Source organism: Onychomys torridus, chromosome 7, assembly GCF_903995425.1.
Source record: "Onychomys torridus chromosome 7, mOncTor1.1, whole genome shotgun sequence".
Lineage (NCBI taxonomy): Eukaryota > Metazoa > Chordata > Mammalia > Rodentia > Cricetidae > Onychomys > Onychomys torridus.
Window position 1 is genome coordinate 102,008,950 of NC_050449.1, and position 24,471 is coordinate 102,033,420.

The window sequence follows — 24,471 nt, forward strand, 5'->3', positions numbered from 1 at the left end:
TCTTCAGGGGATGCATCTGGTAGGGTCAATGAAGAGGACAGGATAAAGGTGAGTCAGGAAGGTCCATCAGAAGGGTGAAACTGAGTAGCAATGGTCGGTGTGGTTGGTGCATCTATCACTGTTAAACTCCATCCTCTTCATATTCCTGGTCTTTACTCCCACACTTGTCTTAGGTGGCCAGGAACAGTCCCTAATCTTGAGACCTGAGTCTAACAGCTACAACCTGGATGGACTGGAGCCAGCAACACTGTACCATGTATGGCTGAGTGTCCTGGGGCAGACTGGAGAAGGACCCCCTAGGAAGGTGTCTGCATACACTGGTGAGCCTTCCCAGAACTCTCACTGACCTCTCGTGTGCACTTCCCCTCATGCGGAGACCCACAGAGGTTTCCTAGTGAGATCTGAACTTGCTTTACCCAGCAGGGCTGCAGAAGGGGATGATTGGACCACCAATGTGGTTACCAGGTGTTTGGAAGGGTCTGCACTTGACTGTGCAGTATGCTTGGATCTTGCAGAGGGAGGTCTTTTGCCCTGTCCCTTGGCCTTGTTATAAAAAGCCCCTTGAAGAGACAGAAGGGGCCGGTGGATTTTGATCCGGGTCCTCCCTAAGCTGTCCTGTGCTTCTGTCTGTCTCATCTACGCTGTCTTTCTATCTAAAAGTTTCTTAGTCTTCTCTCTCCCTCATAGGAACCCTTTAAAGGTGGGAGCAGGCCTCCTCCACCCTCATTGATGATTTTTCCTAATTTCCTGTACTCTGGACTCCTGTAGCCCCTCCCCTAAGGCCCTGGGAGAGATTCCAGCATGATCTCCCATAATGCTTCACTAAAGTGAGCCAGCTCCAGGATCTCATTGCTCTCTCTTGCTCTTTTCATCCAACCTCTGATCCTTCTGTCTCTGATTCCCCTTTCAGAGCCCTCTCGTGTCCTGAGCACTGAACTACGTGTGGTGGACACCTCTATTGATTCAGTGACCTTGGCCTGGACCCCAGTGCCTGAGGCCTCCAGCTACATCTTGTCCTGGAGGCCACTCGGAGGAACTGGCCAGGGTGAGGGCAAGGCCAGAGTTGGGGTGGGTGGTAACTGGGCCACCATAGAGAAGCTCCTGTTCAACCAAATTTGCCTCTACAGAAGTGCCTGGGGCTCCACAGACGGTGCCAGGGACCTCAAGCTCCCACAGGGTGACAGGGTTAGAACCTGGTATTTCTTATGTCTTCTCTCTGGCACCTATCCAGAGGGGTGTACGAGGTCCTGAGGTCTCTGTCACACAAAAGCCAGGTATGGAAGGAACAGTGGGAGAAGCCTGAGGGGATCATGTCATGGCTAATGGTGCTAGTCACTCAGTTCTTTTGTGCAGTGTGTCCCCATGGCCAGATGGATGTGGTGTTCCTGTTGCATACCACTCGAGACAATGCTCACAATGCAGAGGCTGTAAGGAGGGTCCTGGAGAGGCTGGTGTCTGCACTCGGGCCCCTTGGTCCACACGCTGTTCAGGTTTGACCCTAGAGACAGCCAGACTCCACCCGTCCCCATCCCTCCCCTTTGCAGGTGCCTCACCAGTCAACAACTCTCCATCCCTCTGGGGGTTCAGGCTCTCCTCCAGGCTCCAGATCACCTCACCTGCTGGGTGACTCCCTATCTTACCATCATTATGGACCCCCTCATTAGCAGTTCTGGATTGGCTAGACCTCCCGTGTCTTTTTCTCCAGACTCTGAGAACCCCCCTGTCTTGCTCTTTCATTCCCTCCATACCCTATGTCTGCTTCCACCCAGGTTGGCCTGCTGACCTACAGTCACCGGCCCTCCCCATTGTTCCCACTGAACAGTTCCCACGATCTTGGCATCATCTTGCAAAAGATCCGGGACATCCCATACGTGGACCCAAGTGGAAACAACCTGGGTAAGTGCTGCAAATGGCGTGGACTCCTGGGGCTTCCCCATCAGGAGCTCAGTGTCTCAGGGTTCTGATGCACCCTTCTTCCCAGGCACAGCTGTGATCACAGCTCACAGCCACCTCTTGGCACCCAACGCTCCTGGTCGCCGTCATCAAGTGCCAGGGATGATGGTCCTATTAGTGGACGAGCCACTGAGAGGGGACATATTTAGCCCCATTCGTGAGGTTCAGGCTTCTGGTGAGCTGTAGGGCTGATGGAATGGGGTCTTGGGAGTATGGGTGGTCCCAGTGAGACTCATGTAGGTTGCTGGATCTCTTCTCAGGGATCAAGGTGATGATACTGGGCTTGGCGGGAGCTGACCCAGAGCAGCTGCGGCGCGTGGCACCAGGCATGGACCCCGTCCGGAACTTCTTTGCCGTGGATAATGGCCCAAGCTTGGACCGAGCAACCAGTGATCTGGCAGTAGCCCTGTGTCAGGCAGCTGTGACCACACAGGTTTGGACAAGGCCCCTGAAGACTGATGGTGGACAGGGGCCTAGGGGTTCTCTTAGGAGAGCTTCCTGGGCTCAAAGAGCCTCTTTCTCCACAGCCACAACCGGAGCCCTGTGCTGTGCACTGTCCAAAGGTGAGTGGCCAGGGCTGCATGAGTGGGCAAAGGCCACATCTAAGGCTGGGTATTCTTACCCCCACGCCACATGTCTTTGCCTAGGGTCAGAAGGGGGAGCCTGGAGTGACGGTAAGCGACCCTGTGGAGGTAAACAGACTGGGAGTCAGTGGGGCAGAGTTGGTTGACAGCACAGGACTCACTGGCCACCCCTTTTAGGGACCTCAAGGACAAGCTGGACCTCCTGGTCCCCCTGGTCTCCCGGTGAGTGTCTCTCCACACCTGCCCCTACCCTGACTGGATTATGGCCTCCTAACCTGCTCTCCTCACTCAGGGCAGGACCGGTGCTCCTGGCCCTCAGGGCCCCCCTGGAAGTACCCAGGCAAAAGGCGAGAGGGTGAGTGTGGAGGTCATCGACTGCCTGCAGGGTGCTCCTGCTAGTGTCCTCAGAGTGGGTAGAGAAAGAGGAAGAAGCAGAGTCAGAGCCACAGGGTGAGCTGGGCATGCACACTTTGCTCCCAGAGGCAGGAGGAGCCACGACTTGGAGGCTAACCTAGACTGTACAGGAAATAAATAAATACCCACAGAATGTTCTTCGAAGCCTGAGTGAAGATTATAAACAGCCCAGTTAGGCGGAGGTTCTGGAGTGGAGAGAGTAAGGGTGCTTTGAGATCCCCTGGGAGGCTAGGCCTCCGCCTCTACTGCCTGGGATTAGGTTCCACTCAGTTTGGTAACGCCCCTCTCCGCCCCTCTGCTCACGTCTGGTACCACTTGGGAGCCTGAGGGTTGGAGCCATGGTTGATAGAATAGGGCTCTTGATGTAAACCAGGATACTGCAGGAGGACCTTTCCCTGCTCTGACCTCTTGGCCTTTCTAGGGCTTTCCTGGCCCAGAAGGGCCTCCAGGCAGTCCTGGCCTTGCTGGTGTTCCTGGGTCTCCTGGCACTAAGGTAAGTCAGTCTTGCCCTGGCTGGTCACAGGGGGATTCCTTGAATGGACGCTATGGTTTTGACTGTTCTGTCTTTGACTTCCATTTCCAGGGCTCCCCGGGGTGGCCTGGTCCTCGTGGGGAACCGGTAAGTTCTCTGCTTTTCTAGGGCCTTGTAGGGTTCTTTCTAAAGGGTGGAGAGCTTGAGGCTGCCATCAGCCGTGGCTTGTGAGGACCACCCTGAGACTCATCTGATCTAAGTTCTCCCTCTCCTCTGCTTTGTCCTCAGGGAGAGCGAGGCCCTCGAGGCCCAAAGGGGGAGCCGGTAAGTGGAAGGGAGAGGGAGAGGGGCCAGGGTGTTTCATGGAGGAGCAGGGGTACCCCAGGCCGGGCCCTGAAAGAGGCCTGAAGCATACTAAGAAAGATCTGGGACACCTCTGGGGGTTCTTCTACTTCCCCTACCCTGAGAACTGCTCCCTGCTCCACACAGGGGGAACCTGGGAAAGTCTTTGGAGGTAAAGAGCCAGGGCTTCCTGGAAAGAAAGGAGACCCTGGACCTTCGGTAAGTCCCAAGATATGTGACTGCAAGAGATATGGGAGTGGGAGAAGACCAGATGGGAGGTGGCAATGAGGTATTATATATTGTCTCCTCTATCAGGGCCCTGCTGGACCTCGTGGCCCTTTGGGGGAACCAGGACCCCGTGGTGCCCCAGGGCTTCCTGGAACATCAGTGAAGGTGACAGCATGATCCCCAAATAGTCTTATGAACGCCATGTGATCCAGAGACTTGGTGACCCCACTGGAGCCCATACAACCCTCACCACTTCTGACCTTTAACTCTCACTTCTCAGTTCCCCATTCTTCTTTTTTTGGGGGGTGGGAGGTTTTGAGACAGGGTCTCTCTGTGTAGCCTTGGCTGGCCTGGAATTCACTATGTAGACGAGGCTGGCACATAGTGCCAGGATCTCAAAAGCACAGAGAGCCTCTGCCTCCCAAGTGCTGGGATTAAAGGCACCCAGCCCCCATTATTTTTATAATCAAATTTGACCCAATAACTCTCCTGTGTCTTGGGGAGGAAGGGTGTGGTCTATAGTCATGGGGTCATGTTTGTCTTCCAGGGTGACAAGGGTGATCGTGGGGAACGGGTAAGTGAGGGGCCAGGTGTCCTGGGGATGGCTTGGAGTCTGAGTCTCACGGCCATCCCTTGACCCACTGTCCTTCCTCAGGGTCCCCCAGGATCAGGTTTTGGTGGCGTTGGACAAGGCGAGCCTGGACTTCCAGTGAGGAGGCCTTGGGGTTCTGCTGGGGCAGTGGCTGAATGCTGGGCTTCCTAGTTTTGGGCTTATGTGTTTGTTTGCTTCCCTGTAGGGTCTTCCTGGAAGCCCTGGACCCCAAGGCCCAGCTGGCCAAACTGGAGAGAAAGGAGAGAAGGTAGGAGGCTGACCTCTTGGTGGCCCATAGGCAGGGCCTCTCCTGGGCTTCCGGTCATTTATTTCTCCTTCAGGGTGACTGTGAGGATGGAGCCCCAGGCCTTCCAGGACAACCTGGGGCCCCAGGTGAACCGGTGAGTCAGCTCCCGTCTCTGCCTTCAACCATCAATTCCCATTTCATCCTCATGCTCTAACCTAAGCCCCGGAACTCCCCCATCACCCTTTTCAGGGCCTACGGGGAGCTCCTGGAATTTCTGGGCCCAAAGTAAGTACCAGCTGTGGCAGGGAGTGGGTTCAGATGTAATGTGTTATAGTCTGGGACACCCCCCCCCACACACACACACAGTGTTACAGAGGCAGGAGGGTTAGGAGAAATGAACCTGGAGAGCTCAAAGGCTGTGGTTTTAGTAGTTGGAGATCAATACACTCTTCTCTCTCCTTAGGGTGACCGGGGACAGACAGGAACTCCGGGTGAGCCTGGAGAAAAGGTATGTGCAACCTGGGGAGCTTGGGAGGATCTGGGTCCATTTTCAGCTCTGACCTCTTCTGTTCTGTCAGGGTGAACGCGGACCACCTGGTCCAGTGGGATCCCAGGTAAGCCCTTTGACCTCTGTCAGTGCCAGCTGACTTGTAGACTCTTTCCTAGTTCTGATTTCTTGCTCTTGATCCGCTCTATCCATCAGCCCATGACACCTAGTCCTTAGAGATGCAGGCTCTAGCCCTCAGCCTCAGGGACCCATCCAGCTTTCAATTTTCTGACTTGGGTAAACTGCCCTTGACTTTCGCTGCACTGATCTCTGTCTTTTGCCAAGTTCTACTCTTGCCCATCCCAATCCCAGTCCCCTGTGATCCCTTTCTAACCTGCCCCCAACCACCTGGAGCAGCACCTCTGTTCCTCTTCCCCAGGGGCTCCCCGGGGTTGCTGGACATCCTGGAGTGGAAGGTCCTGAGGTGAGTCTGTGACTGTGGTTGGGGTCAGGAACGGGGCTTTCCTGTGTCCCTCTCCCCGTTTGGACTTACAATTTCTCCATGTACAGGGGCCACCAGGACCCGCTGGCCGCAGAGGAGAAAAGGTAGCTTGTGGGCTGGATGTCACACTTCCTGGCAGCAGGGATGTGGCAGATGGGACACTTGGACTTTGGGTTCCTAGGTGACCCTTTGACCTCTCTCTGTCCCTGTCCTCTCTCTGTAGGGAGAGCCTGGTCGCCCTGGGGATCCTGCAGTGGTGAGTGAGGGACAGATGGGGTCCTGAGGCCAGCATAGTCCTGGAGCAGTAGTAACACAGTGACTGCTGCTCAGGGCTGTGACTCACAGTCTCAAGCTGGGAAGACTCAGCTGTGTGATCCCCTTATGCTGTGATCTGCCTTCAGCCCTCTAGCTGTGCCCCTGTGACCCTGTGACCACTGTGCAGTCATGAACATGGTGTCAGTCCACCGTGTAGCCCTTACCTTGTTCTTGTCAGTGGGCCTTTGACCTACAGGCAGAGACTGAGCTCTGTGACATTAGCTCCATAGGTCTCGGTCCCCATGCAGACAGACCCTAAGATCCCTAGACAAGGCTGAGCTGTGCCTGTCCTGTTTGTTTTCAGGGTCCTGGTGGTGCTGGAGTCAAAGGAGAAAAGGTATGTCTGGTGGTTGTTAAAGGGCGAGGTCAAGGTCACGGTCACAGGGTCTGTCTTGGGTCCCACCTGGAGATCACAAGACTTGCAGCATAAAGTGCTGGGTTGTGGGAATACCTGGAGCCTGGTACTCTTCAGTGTGGGAACACTGATACTCTTTGTCACCTTTAGGGAGATGCTGGGCTCCCTGGGCCCAGAGGAGCTGCTGGAATCAGAGGGGAGCAAGTGAGTGAGGGGAATGGGGGGGGCAGGCACTGGAGGTTATACACATCTGAATTCTGATCATTCCATCTACAGGGCCCACCAGGGTTGGGTCTTCCTGGAGACCCTGGCCCCAAAGGAGACCCTGGAGACCGGGTGAATAAATGTGGGGATGGGGGTGTAACAGAGGGTGGAGGAAATGGTACCTCGAAATCTGGCTAAGCCCTGTTACCCTCCCTGCTCTCTCAGGGTCCCGTAGGCCTCACTGGCAGAGCAGGACCCACAGTAAGTGCTGCAACCTTGGATGACCCCAGGGTTTTTGGAGTTCCCTCCTCAAAGGCTGCCTGTTGTCTGAGTTCTTCATCACCTCTTTCTTGTCTTCCTGACAGGGTGACTCAGGGCCTGCTGGAGAGAAGGGAGATCCTGGGCGACCTGGCCCCCCAGGACCTCTTGGCCCCAGAGGAAGAGATGTGAGAGGCTGGAGCTGCGGGAGTTGTAGGGAAGAGGGAGTATGGGTGTTTGCGTGGGCCACTGGGGTCCTGGTACCAAGACTGACTCTCATCTCACAGGGTGAAGCTGGAGAGAAAGGCGACGAAGGTCCCCCGGTGAGGCGCGTCCCTCCTGTGGCTTTTCACCCTTTACCCTTCAGTTATGACCCTTGAACTGTGGACAAGGGCCTTGGGTCCCTAGCAGATCATTTTGTCCATCCCATGGTTCCTGTCCAGTCAGTGCCCAAGCCATCTCTGCCCATGCTTACTAAGTCAATTAGACCCTCACCCACCTGTACAGTGACTTTTCTCTCCATCGCCAGGGCGACCCAGGTTTGCCTGGAAAAGCAGGCGAGCGTGGCCTTCGGGTGAGTGTTGGAGAAATGCGGGGTCAAAGCAAGAGGGAGGGAGAAGCTTAGACATGGAGGGGGTTCTGGGAGGGATGAGATGAGAGAGCAGAATCCACAGGGAGGCGTGGGGTGACGGCGAACTCTGTCATGGGCTTTGCGGTGATGGGGAACATAGGCAGTGCAGCTTATGGGAAAACCCCAGAAGAGGCCACCTCAAACCAGCTGCTCTTCTCAGGGGGCACCTGGGGTCCGGGGACCTGTGGGTGAGAAAGGCAATCAGGGAGACCCTGGAGAAGATGGACGGAACGTGAGTCGCAGCCTCTAGCCCCTCACCCTTGACCTCAGTCTCAACCCATCCATCGGTTCCCACCCCAACCTTCCAGTGCTCACCTCCACAGTCCTCACCTCCTTTGTCTCTTGGGAGAACTTCCCAAAGGCCTGCAGAACCGCATGAGCCCTCATGGTACTTCTAAATTTCCCCCCAATTGCTGTCTGCCCCGAGTGACTGACTTCCTGGCCTTCTGCAGGGCAGCCCTGGACCATCTGGACCCAAGGGTGACCGTGGGGAGCCGGTGAGTGGTCCTAGTCCTGGGCTCGTGTGGGCTGCCATGTGGCCATTGTCCATGCAAGGGGACTGGAAGTTATCAGGGGGAAGCAGTGATGGCCACTTCAGACCTAGCTGCCCTCTAGGGCATTGGGGTACTTTAGTGAATTGGGGGTCAGAGTTGAACCTGGGGCAACTATGAACTTTGATGTCTGGGTAACCTCACGACTCCTATTGACACTTGTAATCTCTTTTCCCAGGGCCCCCCGGGTCCCCCTGGACGGCTGGTAGGTGTTGAGCTAGGCCGTGTCCCCTGTCCTTTCCCTGCCCCTGCTGATTCTTGTAGCCCCTCACCCATCCACTCCCCTCACAGTCCCTGACACCTCTGTTGATCTCCATGGCCCCTCGCTGTCCCCATTTCCCCTCCAGCCTCAGATCTCCTCTTAAAGTGTTCTAACCGTCCATCCCCTGCAGGTGGATGCGGGAACTGGACCCGGAGACAAGGTACCGGAGTCTGTGGGTAAAGTGAAGCTGCAAGTCTGGGAATGGGCTGCTGGCCCTTGGGAACAGGGCTCAAGTGCGCTTAAGTGCAAGCCTCTCTCTGCCACAGGGAGAGCCTGGGCAGGAAGGTCCTCGAGGACCCAAGGGTGACCCTGGCCCCCCTGGAGCCTCTGGAGAGAGGGTAAGTGTGACGGGCCTTGTGGGGGCTGCAGTCCTAGATAATCTCACTCTGATTATTCTTTCCTTTGTCCTCAGGGCATTGATGGGCTTCGGGGACCCCCCGGCCCACAGGTGAGTACGTGCCTTGTCCCCTAACCTGCATCACCATCTCAGCATCACCTCTTATCCGGCCTTGTTCCCTCCAGGGAGACCCAGGTGTTCGAGGCCCTGCAGGGGACAAGGTGAGACGATATAACCACTTTCCAGACCTATAGCTGCCTCCCAGACCCACCCTGGTCTTCAAGGCTTCCTGCCGCTCTGTTTTCTTCAGGGTGATCGGGGGCCCTCAGGGCTGGATGGCCGGAGTGGGGTGGATGGGAAACCAGGTGCACCTGGCCCCCCAGGGCCACATGTGAGTACTAGTGGTCCCATTCCTGCACCCCTTCACTTCATTTGGTTGGTCTTGGCCTTGAACTCTGGCACCAGCTGTGTTTTCTGTATTTCCTCTCAGAGCTTTCCAGTGTGGGGCATATCAACATTAAGAGGCTTTGGGTTCACAGGAACTATTGTCCTGCCAGTGGGCAGGGATTCTCATCCATGTGCCTAACTTTGAATCTCTTCTTAGGGTGCTTCAGGCAAAGCTGGGGACCCTGGGAGAGATGTAAGTTAGGGGAGATGTCAGGATGGAGGGTGGCTTGGAGATCTAGCAGAAATTCCTAATGAAAATGGGGCCAGTTGGTCCTACTGGGTCTTTGTTAGGAGGTCTCAGTCCCTAGGCAGCAGGTCACTAGAGTCCCCTTGCTGACCTCTGCCTTACACATTTTAACAGGACCTGAAGGTTGCGGATTCTTCATTAGGAATCAAGCTGGAATCCCCTTAACTTATGGGATCTGGGCCTCAAGGGATTTCCATAAGACTTCTGAATCTCTACATGGGGGCCCTCCCCTAGACCATGGGGTGCCATGTCCCGAGTGATATCTCAGAGACCCTCTCATTCCTAGCAATGAATTTTTTCTAGGGGCTTCCAGGCCTTCGAGGAGAACATGGCCCTCCTGGCCCCCCTGGCACTCCTGGAGTACCGGTGAGTCCAGGCTTCACGTTTGCTTTTCCTCCTGTCACCTGAGCCCCGATATCTGACCAACACTCTGTTCCCACAGGGAAAGGCAGGCGAGGACGGCAAACCCGGCCTAAATGGGAAAAACGTGAGTGTGTCTAAGACAGTGTTGCCAAACCTGCTAAGAAAGGCCAGCGTATTCATGTAGCCCAGACACGCAGACAATACATGAAGCATGTACTGATATATGTAGACACACACCAGCACCAAACATAATCCCAATCTGACCATGCATCTGAAGTGTGTCCTGGCGTACATGTGGCAGCCTTGCAGACACGTGAGTCAGGCGTGTGTGTGTGTGTGTGTGTATGTGTGTGTGTGTGTGTGTGTGTGTGTGTGTGTGTGTGTGTCAGCTCAGAAGGGCTAGTGCATGACAAGATAAGGCACAGCCACTTGTCCAGTCAGAGTCACGAAAGCAGGTTGAGAGCAACAGGCATGTGGAGACATGTTAACATTTGACATTCCACTTAGACAAAGGTGCAGTGAGACAAAGTCCTATAGCTATGCCATGACACGTCTGAGGACATGCTGGCAACGTGTTTATAGCAACGGTCATCAACATACATCTGACCATATATATTGAAATACATGTAAGACTTGCAGACACAGCCAAAACATATAGCTTCTAAGGAAGTAGGGAGCTAAGTGTACGTATGCTCAGATACAGGCCATGATATGCAGACAGTCACCTTTTAGGACATACAAAGCCCTCTATATACCTGCTAGGACACATGTGGATATGTGTACTCATAAAACAAGGACACTTACTATGTCTGCATGGATGTGGAGTTACATACAGAGAGCTAAAGGAAGAGTGTATACGTGAATGCAGACACATAGGCATACCCATGGACACGCAGCAGTTTGCTGGGAAGGACACAGTCATTTTAAGATGCACAGAGCCACCAGGAAGTGGTGGTACACACCTTTAATTCCAGCACTGGGGAGGCAGGGACAGGTGGATCTCTGTGAGTTTGAGGCCAGCCTGGTCTACAGAGCAAGTTCTAGGACAGCCAGGGCTACACAGAGAAACCCTGTCTTGAAAAACAAAGAAACATAGCCATGAAGATTCATTTACAGTCATCTGAAATCTATACAGACAGTCTCAAAGCCAGACCATTTAGGCTTATGGAATATTCTGCCCACAGGGAGAGCCTGGAGACCCTGGAGAGGATGGAAGGAAGGTAAGCCCCTCCCTTGGAGGATGCTGTGGCCTCAGATTGGACCATGTCTAAAAACCCCTGTCTTCCTTAGGGGGAAAAGGGAGATTCTGGTGCCCCTGGAAAAGAAGTGAGTGCTTGGGTTTTTATATTCTGTGATTCCTGATCACGACCCTGTAAGAGATATGGTTCTACTCTTCCCTGGGGCCCTTGATGCTGACCGTATGCTCCACAGGGTCCTGATGGTCCCAAGGGTGAACGTGGAGCTCCTGGTAATCCTGGACTCCAGGGTCCTCCGGGTCAGGTCGGTCCTCCTGGCCAGGTGAGTGTGTAATTTTAGGGCTTGGGATAAATAGCCCATTGTTTCCTGGGCTCCAATGTGACTCCTTTATGTTCAATAATATTTCAGGGTTTCCCTGGTGTCCCAGGAAGTGTGGGTCCCAAAGTGAGTATGTGTATTACATTGAGTAAAGACTGTGATAAGGGGCACGCAGGATTAGGAGCCATGTCCCCCCTTGACCATTCTTTTTGTTCCAGGGTGACCGTGGAGAGACTGGATCCAAAGGGGAACAGGTGAGGCTCCAACCTTTGTCATCTGCGCATGTAGCTGTGCCCTCCCCTAGATGTACACACACCCCACAGGCTGGGTTCCAGTCACCAATTTCTTCTCCCTAGGGCCTTCCTGGAGAACGTGGCCTCCGTGGAGAACCTGGGAGCTTGCCGGTGAGCCAGAGCTGGCCCTTGACCCTTGTCTGCATACCTTAGCAGCCACTTCTCTCGTGCTTTCGCATTGCTGGGGGGCTCTGGGTTCTGCCCTTGCCCTCTGGGGCTCCTGTAGCTTCCATTCAAGGAAGCATCGGTGGTGGAGAAATGCCAAAGATAGGCTTCCAGTGGCCTCACACCTGACCTCCACAGAGGGCAAGAGGGGTAGAGACTTTCTTAGGTGACAATGTAGGGCAGGAGGCGGGGCCTTCTCTTGCACAGTTGTTGACCATCTTTGTGTCTCCAGAATGCAGAGAGGTTGCTGGAAACAGTTGGCATCAAGGTAGGTTGTTTAGGAATGGAGGCGGGGTCAAGTGGGGCCCTGTGAGACAAGCAGAGGCCACAGGGGCCTGTGGATGAGCTGTGGCAGCCACAGGCCCTGCCCCTCTGTGCCTTCCCTGTTCCTCAGGTGTCTGCCTTGCGGGACATTGTGGGCACCTGGGATGAGAGTTCTGGCAGCTTCCTGCCTGTGCCTGAGCGGAGACCTGGCCCCAAGGGGGACCCTGGTGAGCGAGGCCCTCCGGGCAAGGAGGTAAGTAGCTGCTCAGAGGGTATGCTTTGTGGAAGGCATGTTCTCACAGCCACAGCGTCCATCCGTCTCCTCCCACAGGGCTCCATTGGCTTTCCCGGAGAACGTGGACTGAAGGGAGATCGTGGAGACCCTGGCCCGCAGGGGCCTCCTGGTTTGGCTCTCGGGGAGAGGGGCCCACCTGGACCACCTGGCCTTGCTGGGGAACCTGGAAAGCCTGGCATTCCTGGACTCCCAGGCCGGGCTGGTGGTGCTGGGGAGGCAGGAAGGCCAGGAGAGAGGGTGAGCTTAGGGCTGACGAGGAGGGCCAGGGGAATGGTTAGAGAAACTGGCCTCTCCACTGATGTTGGCCTCACCCTGCTCTTTGTATCCAGGGCGAACGCGGAGAGAAAGGAGACCGTGGAGAACAGGTGCTTGCCGGGGGCATCCTGAAGCGGGCCTTTCTGGACCCTGAGCTGGCCGGCACAACCTCCTATTTTCTTTTCTTCTGCAGGGCAGAGATGGCCTTCCTGGCCTCCCTGGACCACCTGGCCCCCCTGGCCCCAAGGTGATCACCCAGCCTTGTGGTGGTGATGATGCTACCCTGAGATCGGGCCCCAGAAACTCCATGTAGTATCTTCAACCCCATCATTTATGTTATCCTGGGACCTGGAATGATCCCTTCACACCTATATGACAGACTAATCTTCCCTCCCTCATTTTGTACTTTTAGGTGGCCATTGATGAGGCAGGTCCTGGACCCTCTAGAGAACAAGGACCCCCTGGACTCAAGGGGGCTAAGGTCAGTGTGGGGTCAATTTGTGACCCATGCCTTACCATAACACTAGAGCCTGACCTGACATCTCATCTATACAGGGGGAGCCAGGCAGTGATGGTGACCGTGGACCTAAAGGAGACAAGGTGAGGCTTCCTGCCCCACTATTCCCTCTCTCTGTGGGGCATACTATAAGTAGTATACACATATATGTATACACACAGCAGAGAATGGGGCTCAGGGCATGACATTTTGTTTTCAGGGTATACCAGGAATCAAAGGAGACCAGGGAGAGCCTGGAAAGAGGGGTCATGACGGCAGCCCGGTGAGTTCTTGTCCCAGAGGTCACATGGGTGCAAGAATACGGCTCTCACGTGTGTTGTCTCATATGCAGGGCTGGAATCGGCACTGTTTGGGAGCTAAGTCTTGTCCTTGGCCCTCAGGGGCAGGGTGGGCAGTGAGGAAGCTGGTGTTGGGCATAAAGGCAAGGTGGCCTTAGATCTAATCTTTTACAGGGTCTTCCGGGAGAGCGTGGTGTGGCTGGGCCTGAAGGGAAGCCGGTGAGTAACCACAGGGACAGCTGGCTTAGGATTTGAGAGCCTCACTGTGTGTTTATTACTCAAGAGGAAAGAGGATATGCCCATGTACAAACTGTAAACGCAGGTGCATGATGTCTGACAGGCTTACTGTGTGTGTATGTCAGTGTGTCTGTCTGTAAAGGGGCGTCCACAGGTATATCTGGTCATCTGTGCCTGGGAAGTAGGGAGAGTAGAGCACTTACCAGGCAAAGGCCCTCCAAAGATGGGAACAGGCCAAAGTAAGGCCTGGACCAAGGTTCATGAGCCTCTTTCTTCTGCAGGGTCTGCAGGGCCCGAGGGGGACCCCTGGCCCAGCGGTGAGTTCATTAGAGCCCTCATTTATTATTAGAGCCCCATTTTATGTTAAACCCCAGTGAGGAACGTTACCAACTTTCCCTGGGTTGGACTGGCGTCTTTCATCAATCTGTCTCCAACAGGGTGGCCATGGAGACCCTGGACCACCTGGTGCCCCGGTGCGTGCTGGAGAAACACTGCCTGGGGGGAGGGGACGGGGGAGGGGGAGGAGGAGGGGGAGGGGATGGAATCTGTCATTGCTGATATGCAGGCTTTACTCATGAGAATCCTGGAGCCCAGGTAGACAACACTGACTCCGTCCCTTGCCTTCACTCTTTTCTCTAGGGTCTTGCTGGCCCTGCAGGACCCCAGGGACCTTCAGGCCTGAAGGTGAGTCGAGGCATAGAAGGGGAATGTGAAGGAGGGGGATTCCAGGCATGTCTCTTCCCATTGTGGAGTTGAGCACATGGTTTCCGGGTCTTTTCCAGGGGGAGCCTGGAGAGACAGGACCCCCAGGACGGGTGAGTAGGGCATCTCTTGGGATAGGGTTACTAGGATACCTGTTGGGGTAGCGCTATTCTGAACTTCCTCTTCCAGGGTCTGCCCGGACCTACTGGAGCTGTAGGACTTCCTGGCCCTCCTGGCCCTTCAGGCCTTGTGGTGAGTGAGTAGCTACAGGGATGCCATATTCTAGATTTCAGGAACCACATTCTCCAGTGTCCTTTGTCCCTCACCCCATATGACCTCATATCTGCTCTCCCCACCAGGGTCCACAAGGCTCACCAGGCTTACCTGGACAAGTGGTAAGTCCTGGCAGTCTTGGGTTGGGCTCCAGGGGTTGAGTCATTATGCAGGATCTTGACTGAGCTCCATCTTTTCAGGGGGAGACGGGGAAGCCAGGACCCCCAGGTCGTGATGGTGCCAGTGGAAAGGATGGAGACAGAGGAGGTCCTGGTGTGCCAGTATGTATTTTAGGAAAGCCGGGAGTGGGCCTGTTGTGAGGTCCTGTGCCCAGCTGGCTGGGTAGAAGTTGGGGTGGCGGGGACAGGGTGATGAAGAGACTACATTCCTCACACTGTTCTTTCACAGGGGTTACCAGGCCTGCCTGGCCCTGTTGGACCTAAAGGAGAACCTGGGCCTGTGGGGGCCCCTGGACAGGTGACCTTGGGCTCTGCTTCCTACCCCCTGCTCACCCCTCAGCCTCAGTTTTCACCTATGACCTGGGATGGCAGGGTGGGGGTGGGAGGGAAAGGTGGCTAGGCTCCTCACAAGGCCTTCCCCACAGGCAGTGGTCGGGCCCCCTGGAACAAAAGGAGAGAAGGTGAGTAGGCGGAAGTACTGATAGAATGGGCTAAGGAATGGGAATGAAGGAACCCACTGACCCCCTCTCTTATCAGGGAGCCCCAGGCGACCTTGCTGGAGCTCTGCTGGGTGAGCCGGTGAGTGTTGCACCCCACAGTACAGGGTCCTTTGAGCCATAGTTCCTCCATCCTCGTGACCTTAGCTTTCACAGTATTCCCCACACTGGACCCTGGCCGCAGGCCTACCTCCTCAAGATTCATCTGTTTATGACTGACAATGACACCTGTGTTGTCACGTGGCCCTTGTGTCCGTAGGGAGCCAAAGGCGACAGAGGATTGCCAGGACCGCGGGGTGAGAAGGTGAGTGGTTCTGGGCTCCCAGTGTAAGTGTTGGGCAGAGTGGGGGGGCTGGGGGGCCAGGGACCCTTACCGTCCTCTATGCGCAGGGCGAAGCTGGCCGTGCAGGAGAGCCTGGAGACCCTGGGGAAGATGTAAGTCTGGAGTCTGGGCTTGACCATGAAAACAAGGACCATTCTTAGGCTTGTTCACGTCTCTGAACCTCTATGCCTGTGTTCTCAGAAGGTTTCTGTTTGGAAGACACAGCTACATGCTTTTGGCTTTCATATTTGGGGACCCAAGCTTGGCTTCTGTGTGTCCATGATTCATCTCCTGTTCCTTACCATGGCTGAGCCCATGCATGTCCGTTACCATGTCATCTCCCAGGTCTTGGGACACAGCTGAATTCCTGCAGGCCTCTGCTTGGTCAGTCATGTGTTTATAATCTTGTCTTCCGCCCCCGTCTGTCTGAGTACACATCTGTGGTCACATCTAAGTTCCCTCGTGGGAGTTTCCATTGAGTGCCACATCTGTGATTCCTTGTGTTTGCACGCTCATGTGTGAGCTCTATGTGCCCGTGGCCATGCCTGAACTCCCATGTGTCTGTGGTCACATCTGGGCTTCCCTTGGCCTGTGCCCTCACAAGCCTATGGTCCTGTCTGTGCCCCAGAGGTTCATAATCATCTGAGTCCCCCTGGGAATATTTTTGGTCCATATAGAAGCTTAGTGTCGGGGCTGGAGAGATGGTTCAGTGGTTAAGAGCACTGGCTGCTCTTCCTGAGGTCCTGAGTTCAATTCCCAGCAACCACATGGTGGCTCACAACCGGCTGTGCCCTCTTCTGAGATCTGGTGCCCTCTTCTGGCCTGCAAGGGCACATGCAGACAGAACACAGTATACATAATAAATAAATTAAAAAAAAAAAAAAAAGAAGCTTAGTGTTCACATTCCTGCACTTTTTTTTTTTTTTTTAATGCGTACGAGTGTTTTGCATTGGATGTTTGTCTGTGCATCACTTGCCTGCCCGTTGCCCTTGGAGGCCAGAGAGGGCATAGGCTCCCTTGGGACTGGAGTTATAGATGGTTGTGAGCTGCCATGTGAGTCCTGGGAATTCACCCTGGGTCATCTGTGTACCAGGCTTTTTCTCTTGAGCCACCAACCAGCTCCCAAATCATGACACAGAGACTTCTTATTAGTTCTGAATGCTCGGCCTAGTTTAGGCATGTTTCTGGCTGGCTCTTTTAACCTAAATGGACCTGTTTCTCTTCATCTACGTTTGCCTCGGGCTTTTCCTCTTCTTCCTTCTGCAGATCTCACTTTCACTGCTTCTGTGTCTGTCTGGCTGGTGGCTGCCTGGCTCCTCGCCCCAGGCAAGTCCCTCCTTCTCTCTCTCTTCTTTCTCTTGTTCTTCTCCAGCCTGGAGTCTTCCTCCTACTTATTCTCTCTGCCCACTAGCCCTCCCATCCCTCTTTCTGCCCAGCTATTGGTTGGTCAGCTCTTTATTAGACCAATCAGGTGCCTCAGGCAGGCAAAGTGAAACAAATGTAACACAGTGAAACAAATGTAACACATCTTTACATAATTAGACAAATGCAGCATAAACAAATGTAACACAGTGAAACAAATGTAACACTCTTTTACACAATTAAAGTAATATTCTGTGGCTGAAAAAAAATGTAACATGGGGCTGGAGAGATGGCTCAGAGGTTAAGAGCACCGACTGCTCTTCCAGAGGACCTGAGTTCAATTCCCAGCAACCACATGGTGGCTCACAACCACCTGTAATGAGATCTGGCTCCCTCTTCTGTATATATAATAAATAAATAAATCTTTTTTAAAAAATGTAACACGGTTGGGGATTTAGCTCAGTGGTAGAGTGCTTGCCTAGCAAGCTCAAGGCCCTGGGTTGGGTCCTCAGCTCCAACAAACAAACAAACAAAACAAAACAAAAACACAAACAAACAAACAAAAAAACCCCAAATGTAACACATCTTTGCCTGGTTAAAATAATATTCCACAGCACCTCTGGAAGATCAGCCAGTCCTCTTAACCATGGAGTCATCGCTCCAGCTTGAATTCTTTATTTTGATCTTTTAGGGTCAAAAAGGGGCTCCGGGACTCAAAGGTCTCAAGGTATGTGTGAAAGAGTCTTTGTTGGGGCCATGGCCATAGGACTTCTTAAGCCTGATAAGACCCCTCTTTCCCTTAAAGGGTGAGCCAGGACTTGGGATTCAGGGCCCCCCTGGGCCAACTGGTCCTCCAGGTATGAAGGTAAGTCAGTGTCCCATCACAGCTCTGAGTGTGGGAGGAAGGAGATCATTCTGGGGATGACCTGGGAAGATGTCCTTCTGTGACCACTCCCCTCTTTTCTGTTTCAGGGAGACTTGGGCTCCCCTGGTGCCCCTGGTGCTCCTGGTGTTGTTGGGTTCCCTGGTCAGCCAGGACCTCGAGGAGAGATGGGCCAGCCAGGGCCTGTCGGGGAGCGGGTAAGAGAGCTGGGAACAGCATGTGGGGACTTGGTGACCTCCAGACCTTCTGGTAGCAGGGGAGGAAGGAACCCAGGTCCTTCCTTGGTTCCTTTCTCTTAGAGGAAGAGAAGGGGGTCCTCAAATCACTCCTTACCTCCCTGTCCCATTTTCCTCTAGGGTCTGGCAGGCCCTCCAGGGAGAGAAGGTGCCCCAGGTCCCTTGGGGCCACCTGGACCACCAGGATCAGTGGTGAGTAGAACTACCCGAATGCCCCAAGTCTGCCCGTGTGAGGGTTATTGTTGGGGACTAGGCCATGAAGTTGGGTATGTGGGGACTTTGAGTCTATAGGTTCCTCACCTCACTCTGACCCACAGGGAGCACCCGGCACCTCTGGACTCAAAGGAGACAAGGTAGATGAAATGCTGCTGGCTCTCTCCTCTGCTACTATCCATCCCCAACTTCCTCTGTCCTCTACTGAGTCCCCCTACTCATTCCTGGTGTCCTGTTGATCTCCAGGGAGACCCAGGAGCAGGGCTGCCTGGGCCCCGAGGCGAGCGTGGTGAGGCAGGTGTCCGGGTACGTATGTCCTCACCACAGCTGGGGCTCATCACCCCTCCACCACAGTTCTTGCCTCAGATTCCCAACCTCTGAGTCAGTGAACCTAATGTCACCACAGGGTGAAGACGGCCACCCTGGCCAGGAAGGACCTCGAGGACTCATGGTAGGTCCTGACTCCTGTGCCCTTGGGACACTGCGGTCTGTCCCAGCCCTCAGGGTTTTGTCGTTGGCTCTGGCCCTCATCATTTCTCTCAGTCCCTCTCTAGTCCGCTGTCTTCTTTCCTCCCACACGCCTATAATTGGATTTTTTTCTTCATGTAGGGGCCTCCTGGCAGCCGAGGAGATCGAGGGGAGAAGGTAAGAATGTGGGAGAAAGACCCCTCGGTGAGTGGGGCTGAGGATGGATATTGAGGTCTGGGGCTTCCCAGGCTTGGGTGAGAGTCATTCTTGTACCCAATAGGGTGACGCTGGGACTGCAGGACCAAAGGGTGACAAGGTAAGTGTGGTCATCAGGGAGGGCTGGAGCGGGAGACTGGGGTGCTCCCAACTCTTCTGATTCCTTCCTGCCCCTCAGGGTGACTCAGCTGTGATTGAAGGGCCTCCAGGGCCACGAGGTGCCAAAGGGGACGTGGTGAGTGGGTCTGGTTCTGCTGTGAACCGGGTCTCTCTTGGCTGTCATAAAGAGTTCTGTGGGGCTAGCCCAGGTGATCCAAAAGCTTAGCTTTCCAGAACATGAGGGGCCTCCAGCTCCTGACCCTGATTTCTGACCTCTGACCTAGGGTGAACGAGGGCCTCGAGGCATAGACGGTGACAAAGGACCTCGGGGAGACAGTGGGAATCCTGGCGACAAGGTACAAGGAAGAGGGTGGGTTCTCCTGGGGGTCCTGTGGGTTGTGTGTGTGCTCCACAGAGAGTCAGGAGGGAGGAGCTTATTGTGGGCAAGACAGAATTCAGGGTATAGTGACTCTAAGGGGTGGCAGAGACGATGGGGACCCTAGGAAGTATGGGGACCCTAGGGAGGACTCCAGGACTTCAAGGTGGGAACAGATGGAAAGCAATGACTATGAGGAGCCTAGAAACAGCAAGGGAGCTCCTTGGATGTTAGGGTACTCCAGAGGGTGTCTTGACTCTGTCCTTTCTTCTGGCGACTCCTAAAGGGCTCCAAAGGGGAGCCAGGGGACAAAGGCTCAGCTGGATCAGTTGGGGTTCGAGGACTCACAGGACCCAAGGCAAGTTCCACCCAGGTTTAGTCATGTATCACTATTGGTGAAATTATTAAGGCCACTCCACGTAGTTAAAAGGGAGGTTTATTTTGTGGGCTAACTTACAAATGAAGGGGTAGGTTGCAGGGTCTGGCAAAGGTATCGCGTAGTCCGGTGGTGTTCTCTGGAGAACTCTGCTCTGTCTACCTCCAGCCTCCAGGGTCCAGGCACTAAGCATGAGACCTCTTCCCGATCCTTGGTCTTCCGCTTCCTCCTCGGCCCTGCCTTGTGGGCGTGACCATTACCGAAGCCTCAATGGGGGTTGGAACTTCCATGCCAATGCTGGGATGGCTACCCACTACATATCACTCACACCTACCTTGGGGGTTTCTTACGTTAGAGGGAACCTGGTTTCCTTGGTCACATGTGTGTTCACACTGGGTCTATGTGCAGCCCACACCCTCACTAACTGGGTCACCAAGTGACCGCATGTGCATAGAGAAGCCAGTGAGGCCTGGTTATATGAAGGTCCCAATCTGTTTCCCACAGGGTGAGCCAGGTGCTGCAGGGATCCCTGGTGAGCCGGTAAGATGCCCCCAATCTCATGGAGAACCCCTGTCTTCACAAGGATCCTATTTCCATGATGGCCCTGCCCATGTAGCCTTTGACTTTTTAGGGGCCTAAATTTTATGGCTTTCCTTTTCCCAGAAGCCCCTACCTCTGCTGTGAACTCTATGATGGTGACCCTGGCCCATGCTGACCCTGTCCCCATGGCAATGGGTGGTGACTGGAGTCGCCTGCCTGCAATCTAGGGAGATTCCTTCTGACGTCTCACTTTCCTTTCTTGATCCATGTCCCAGGGAGCCCCAGGAAAGGATGGAGCCCCTGGTTTCCGAGGAGACAAAGGAGATATTGGCTTTACGGGTCCCCGGGGCCTCAAGGTAAGAAAGAATCTTTTGCTTTTCTGGCCAAGATGGCCTGGTGTTGGAGAATAAGGGACCTAGGGTCAGATTTGGGGGCCCAGGTTATAGTGTTAGCTCAGGGTTGGAATGCCTGAAGCCAGTAGTAAGAGTTGAAGCAAAGATTCAAAAATTTGGAACTAGGCTGTCATGTAGCCCAGGCTAGCTTTGAACTTGCTATGTAGCCAAGCCTGGACTTGAACTCTTGACCCTCCTGCCTCTACCTCCCAAGTGCTAGGATTACAGGTGTGTGCTTTCTCACTTGCTTTCCTACCTTAGGGTGAAAGAGGGGTGAAGGGAGCCTGTGGCTTTGATGGAGACAAAGGAGACAAGGTATAGATCTACTCGGAGATGCGGGGGCTGTGGGGGCTGGTGTGGGGCTGTGGGTGCTGGTGTGGGGCTGTGGGGGCTGGTGTGGGGCTGTGGGGGCTGGTGTGGGGATGTGGGGGCTGATGTGGGGCTGATGTGGGGGCTGGTGTGGGGATGTGGGGGCTGATGTGGGGCTGATGTGGGGGCTGATGTGGGGCTGATGTGGAGGCTGATGTGGGGCTGATGTGGGGCTGATGTGGGGCTGATGTGGAGGCTGTGGGGGCTGGTGTGGGGATGTGGGGGCTGATGTGGGGGCTGATGTGGGGGCTGATGTGGGGCTGATGTGGAGGCTGATGTGGAGGCTGATGTGGAGGCTGATGTGGGGCTGATGTGGGGGCTGATGTGGGGCTGATGTGGGGCTGATGTGGAGGCTGATGTGGGGCTGATGTGGGGGCTGATGTGGAGGCTGATGTGGAGGCTGTGTAGGCTGATGTGGGGGCTGATGTGGAGGCTGGTGTGGGGCTGATGTGGGGCTGATGTGGAGGCTGGTGTGGAGGCTGGTGTGGAGGCTGATGTGGGGCTGATGTGGGGCTGATGTGGGGGCTGTGGAGGCTGGTGTGGAGGCTGGTGTGGAGGCTGATGTGGGGCTGATGTGGGGGCTGTGGAGGCTGGTGTGGGGGCTGGTGTGAAGGCTGATGTGGGGGCTGATGTGGGGGCTGATGTGGAGGCTGATGTGGGGCTGATGTGGGGCTGGTGTGGAGGCTGGTGTGGAGGCTGGTGTGGAGGCTGATGTGGGGCTGATGTGGGGCTGATATGGGGCTGATGTGGGGGCTGATGTGGGGGCTGTGGAGGCTGGTGTGAAGGCTGATGTGGGGGCTGATGTGGAGGCTGATGTGGGGGCTGATGTGGAGGTTGATGTGGGGCTGATGTGGGGGCTGATGTGGAGGTTGATGTGGGGGAGGTGGGGCTGGGGCCCAAGGCTTACTCCTCTATCTGATGCCTCCAGGGAGAAGCTGGTTTTCCTGGCCGCCCTGGGTTGGCAGGACGGAAAGGAGACACAGTGAGTGTCAGGGTAGGATCCACCCTAAATGAAGAGGGGCAATGGGCTAGAGCACCAATCTCACATTCTCTTTCCTCTAGGGGGAGCCTGGTGTGCCGGGTCAGTCTGGGGCTCCTGGCAAAGAGGGCCTGATTGGTCCCAAGGTACAGGGGCTCTTGATAATGGACATGATGGGGGTGGAGTCAGATAAGACAAGAAAGTCATGCTAGAATCAAGGAAGACTGTGGCTTTGGGGGATCATGTGTGGCTGTTTTTGAGATTTCAGAGAGGATGGGGTCACAGTAGAGAGTTAGGATGAAAGGGTAGACAGTGAGGGAGGGGGCCATGTTGTATTAGGGCAGGGGTTGGTGTCATGGGATCACAGCTGGGATGATAACAGATGCTTGGCTCATACACGTAGAGGGCATTGGTTCAGGACACGCACTAAGCTCAAGGAAATACAAGAGTGGAGGGATATCAGGGCTGAGTATGTGTCTCGCTTCTTCTGTTTCCAGGGTGACAGAGGCTTTGATGGGCAGCCAGGTCCCAAGGGTGACCAAGGCGAGAAAGGGGAGCGGGTAAGCTGAGGTCAGGGTTTGTGACCTTTGGTGGTAGTTTCAACCCGAAGGGGTTTTAATCACGAACACTTTTCTATCCACAGGGGCCCCCAGGAGTTGGGGGCTTCCCAGGTCCCAGGGGGAATGATGGTTCTAGTGGTCCCCCAGGGCCACCTGGTGGTGTTGGTCCCAAAGGCCCTGAAGGACTTCAGGGTCAGAAGGTAGGGCTCCCCAGCTGTGACCCCTGACCTTTGACCCTACCCTCCCTGCTTTTGTTGTTTGCTTGGTTGCTCGTTTTAGACAGGAGTTCACTATATAGCTCTGGGTGGCTTGGAACCCTATATGTAGACTAGGCTAGCCCCAAATTCAGAACTCTGCTTGCCTCTGCCTCTCAGGTGCTAGGATTAAAGACATGTGCCACCATGATGGCTGTTTTGTTTTTAATTTTTTATTTTTTTATTCCGTGTGTATGAATGTTTTGCCTGAACATGTGTCTGTGTACCGTGTGTGTGCCTAGTGCCTGAGAAAGCCAGAAGAAGGCAGTAGATCCCCTGAACTGGAGTTCAGATGGTTGTGAGCCACCAAATGGGTGTTGGGAACCAAGCCTGGGTCCTTTATGAGAACCGCAAGTGCTGTAACTGCTGAGCCGTCTCTCCAGACTGGCTTTCTCACTTTTGACAGTACTGAGAACTAAGCCCCTTACACGTGCTAAGCAAGCACTGTATTCCTGAGCTACACCCCCAGCACCCGCAACCATCCTTGTCTCTCTCAACCATGACCTACAACCCCATGCGCTGATCTCCATATTCCAATCTCTGAAGCCGGGGTCCTCCACTTGCCCGGATTCTGTCACTGACACTGACCCTGCCTACTTGGTCTTGGTGTAAACAGGGCGAGCGAGGTCCCCCTGGAGAGAGTGTGGTGGGGGCTCCTGGTGCTCCTGGCACCCCCGGTGAGAGAGGGGAGCAGGTGAGTATGGATTCCTGGGCTTGGAGTCAGAGATGAGCATGATCTCAGGTGTCTGTGAGATCTGTCACAACCTGGTCACATTTGTTGCACATAGGGGCGACCAGGTCCTGCTGGCCCTCGTGGGGAGAAGGGAGAAGCTGCACTGACCGTGAGTTTGGCTTGGGGTGGGGGGGGGGGTGGGTCACCCAGCACCCTGACCCCCTGGTCCCAGGGCTCTTGACTTATATGAGTAGTCTTTGATCTCTGCATTATGCGATCCATGATTCATGGGTTCTTCAGGGGCCTTGTGGTCTTGTGTTCCCAGGAGGATGACATCCGGGGCTTTGTGCGTCAGGAGATGAGTCAGCATTGTGGTGAGTGGGTCTAATGCGGAGTCTCCTGCCCCCACCCCATCCTGGGACATCTAGGTAGGGGCTGGCAAGTCCCCAGAACTTACAGAGGGCAGGTGGGGATGGATGACTACAGGCTAGCAGGACTCCCTTAATGGAGGGAAGGAGACAGATGTGGGTGGCTGGGTAGAGTTCTGGTGACTAGCTGTATTTGGAGGGGTAGAGTGGGGAGCAGAGCTGTCCCAGAAGCTGTGACACAGGTTGGGGAGTGGTGGTTCTGGGGCCCTGTTCCTTCCCGGTGTGACGCTGTCATCTCTGGCCTCCTCCCTGGCTTCCCCTGTCCCCTGCGTCCCTGGCGCTCCCAGTCTCTCTGTGGGTTCATCTCTACACTTCTTCCGTCTCTCTCCTTCCTTCCCCGCTCTTCTGTTTTCTCTTCTCACTCCCTCAATGGCTGCCCTGCTGCTGCTCTGTGTATCTCACCCATGCGTGTGGCTTTTGTCTCCTTCTCTCTCTCTACCTTCCTATCTTTTTCTTTGTTTCTT

General features: G+C 54.8%; 1 protein-coding gene across 1 annotated transcript in view; it reads left to right on the forward strand.

The window, feature by feature from the left end:
• Col7a1 (collagen type VII alpha 1 chain) overlaps positions 1-24,471 on the forward strand; it is a 33,022-nt gene that overhangs the window by 7,020 nt on the left and 1,531 nt on the right. Inside the window, exons 21-113 of the mRNA XM_036194247.1 lie at positions 174-320; positions 911-1,045; positions 1,128-1,274; positions 1,354-1,490; positions 1,770-1,896; positions 1,982-2,128; positions 2,214-2,386; positions 2,481-2,516; positions 2,601-2,627; positions 2,715-2,759; positions 2,830-2,892; positions 3,373-3,444; positions 3,535-3,570; positions 3,712-3,747; positions 3,913-3,984; positions 4,081-4,158; positions 4,541-4,567; positions 4,649-4,702; positions 4,791-4,853; positions 4,927-4,986; positions 5,082-5,117; positions 5,296-5,340; positions 5,411-5,446; positions 5,759-5,803; positions 5,890-5,925; positions 6,045-6,077; positions 6,441-6,473; positions 6,642-6,695; positions 6,768-6,827; positions 6,921-6,956; positions 7,061-7,141; positions 7,241-7,276; positions 7,483-7,527; positions 7,745-7,816; positions 8,037-8,081; positions 8,314-8,340; positions 8,528-8,557; positions 8,664-8,735; positions 8,810-8,845; positions 8,920-8,955; positions 9,045-9,125; positions 9,339-9,374; positions 9,732-9,794; positions 9,871-9,915; positions 10,976-11,011; positions 11,082-11,117; positions 11,223-11,309; positions 11,397-11,432; positions 11,525-11,560; positions 11,663-11,710; positions 11,997-12,032; positions 12,159-12,281; positions 12,360-12,560; positions 12,653-12,688; positions 12,772-12,825; positions 12,991-13,059; positions 13,134-13,178; positions 13,295-13,357; positions 13,548-13,592; positions 13,892-13,927; positions 14,048-14,083; positions 14,250-14,294; positions 14,393-14,425; positions 14,502-14,564; positions 14,672-14,707; positions 14,786-14,866; positions 14,994-15,062; positions 15,190-15,225; positions 15,302-15,343; positions 15,521-15,565; positions 15,652-15,696; positions 17,637-17,672; positions 17,751-17,810; positions 17,918-18,025; positions 18,185-18,256; positions 18,382-18,417; positions 18,524-18,583; positions 18,684-18,728; positions 18,887-18,922; positions 19,026-19,061; positions 19,140-19,196; positions 19,345-19,416; positions 19,723-19,794; positions 20,317-20,352; positions 20,628-20,708; positions 21,006-21,059; positions 22,042-22,095; positions 22,176-22,238; positions 22,590-22,652; positions 22,736-22,852; positions 23,523-23,600; positions 23,695-23,748; positions 23,905-23,953. Of these exons, the coding sequence (XP_036050140.1) occupies positions 174-320; positions 911-1,045; positions 1,128-1,274; positions 1,354-1,490; positions 1,770-1,896; positions 1,982-2,128; positions 2,214-2,386; positions 2,481-2,516; positions 2,601-2,627; positions 2,715-2,759; positions 2,830-2,892; positions 3,373-3,444; positions 3,535-3,570; positions 3,712-3,747; positions 3,913-3,984; positions 4,081-4,158; positions 4,541-4,567; positions 4,649-4,702; positions 4,791-4,853; positions 4,927-4,986; positions 5,082-5,117; positions 5,296-5,340; positions 5,411-5,446; positions 5,759-5,803; positions 5,890-5,925; positions 6,045-6,077; positions 6,441-6,473; positions 6,642-6,695; positions 6,768-6,827; positions 6,921-6,956; positions 7,061-7,141; positions 7,241-7,276; positions 7,483-7,527; positions 7,745-7,816; positions 8,037-8,081; positions 8,314-8,340; positions 8,528-8,557; positions 8,664-8,735; positions 8,810-8,845; positions 8,920-8,955; positions 9,045-9,125; positions 9,339-9,374; positions 9,732-9,794; positions 9,871-9,915; positions 10,976-11,011; positions 11,082-11,117; positions 11,223-11,309; positions 11,397-11,432; positions 11,525-11,560; positions 11,663-11,710; positions 11,997-12,032; positions 12,159-12,281; positions 12,360-12,560; positions 12,653-12,688; positions 12,772-12,825; positions 12,991-13,059; positions 13,134-13,178; positions 13,295-13,357; positions 13,548-13,592; positions 13,892-13,927; positions 14,048-14,083; positions 14,250-14,294; positions 14,393-14,425; positions 14,502-14,564; positions 14,672-14,707; positions 14,786-14,866; positions 14,994-15,062; positions 15,190-15,225; positions 15,302-15,343; positions 15,521-15,565; positions 15,652-15,696; positions 17,637-17,672; positions 17,751-17,810; positions 17,918-18,025; positions 18,185-18,256; positions 18,382-18,417; positions 18,524-18,583; positions 18,684-18,728; positions 18,887-18,922; positions 19,026-19,061; positions 19,140-19,196; positions 19,345-19,416; positions 19,723-19,794; positions 20,317-20,352; positions 20,628-20,708; positions 21,006-21,059; positions 22,042-22,095; positions 22,176-22,238; positions 22,590-22,652; positions 22,736-22,852; positions 23,523-23,600; positions 23,695-23,748; positions 23,905-23,953 (5,658 nt within the window). The remainder of the gene's footprint in view (positions 1-173; positions 321-910; positions 1,046-1,127; positions 1,275-1,353; positions 1,491-1,769; positions 1,897-1,981; positions 2,129-2,213; positions 2,387-2,480; positions 2,517-2,600; positions 2,628-2,714; positions 2,760-2,829; positions 2,893-3,372; positions 3,445-3,534; positions 3,571-3,711; positions 3,748-3,912; positions 3,985-4,080; positions 4,159-4,540; positions 4,568-4,648; positions 4,703-4,790; positions 4,854-4,926; positions 4,987-5,081; positions 5,118-5,295; positions 5,341-5,410; positions 5,447-5,758; positions 5,804-5,889; positions 5,926-6,044; positions 6,078-6,440; positions 6,474-6,641; positions 6,696-6,767; positions 6,828-6,920; positions 6,957-7,060; positions 7,142-7,240; positions 7,277-7,482; positions 7,528-7,744; positions 7,817-8,036; positions 8,082-8,313; positions 8,341-8,527; positions 8,558-8,663; positions 8,736-8,809; positions 8,846-8,919; positions 8,956-9,044; positions 9,126-9,338; positions 9,375-9,731; positions 9,795-9,870; positions 9,916-10,975; positions 11,012-11,081; positions 11,118-11,222; positions 11,310-11,396; positions 11,433-11,524; positions 11,561-11,662; positions 11,711-11,996; positions 12,033-12,158; positions 12,282-12,359; positions 12,561-12,652; positions 12,689-12,771; positions 12,826-12,990; positions 13,060-13,133; positions 13,179-13,294; positions 13,358-13,547; positions 13,593-13,891; positions 13,928-14,047; positions 14,084-14,249; positions 14,295-14,392; positions 14,426-14,501; positions 14,565-14,671; positions 14,708-14,785; positions 14,867-14,993; positions 15,063-15,189; positions 15,226-15,301; positions 15,344-15,520; positions 15,566-15,651; positions 15,697-17,636; positions 17,673-17,750; positions 17,811-17,917; positions 18,026-18,184; positions 18,257-18,381; positions 18,418-18,523; positions 18,584-18,683; positions 18,729-18,886; positions 18,923-19,025; positions 19,062-19,139; positions 19,197-19,344; positions 19,417-19,722; positions 19,795-20,316; positions 20,353-20,627; positions 20,709-21,005; positions 21,060-22,041; positions 22,096-22,175; positions 22,239-22,589; positions 22,653-22,735; positions 22,853-23,522; positions 23,601-23,694; positions 23,749-23,904; positions 23,954-24,471) is intronic.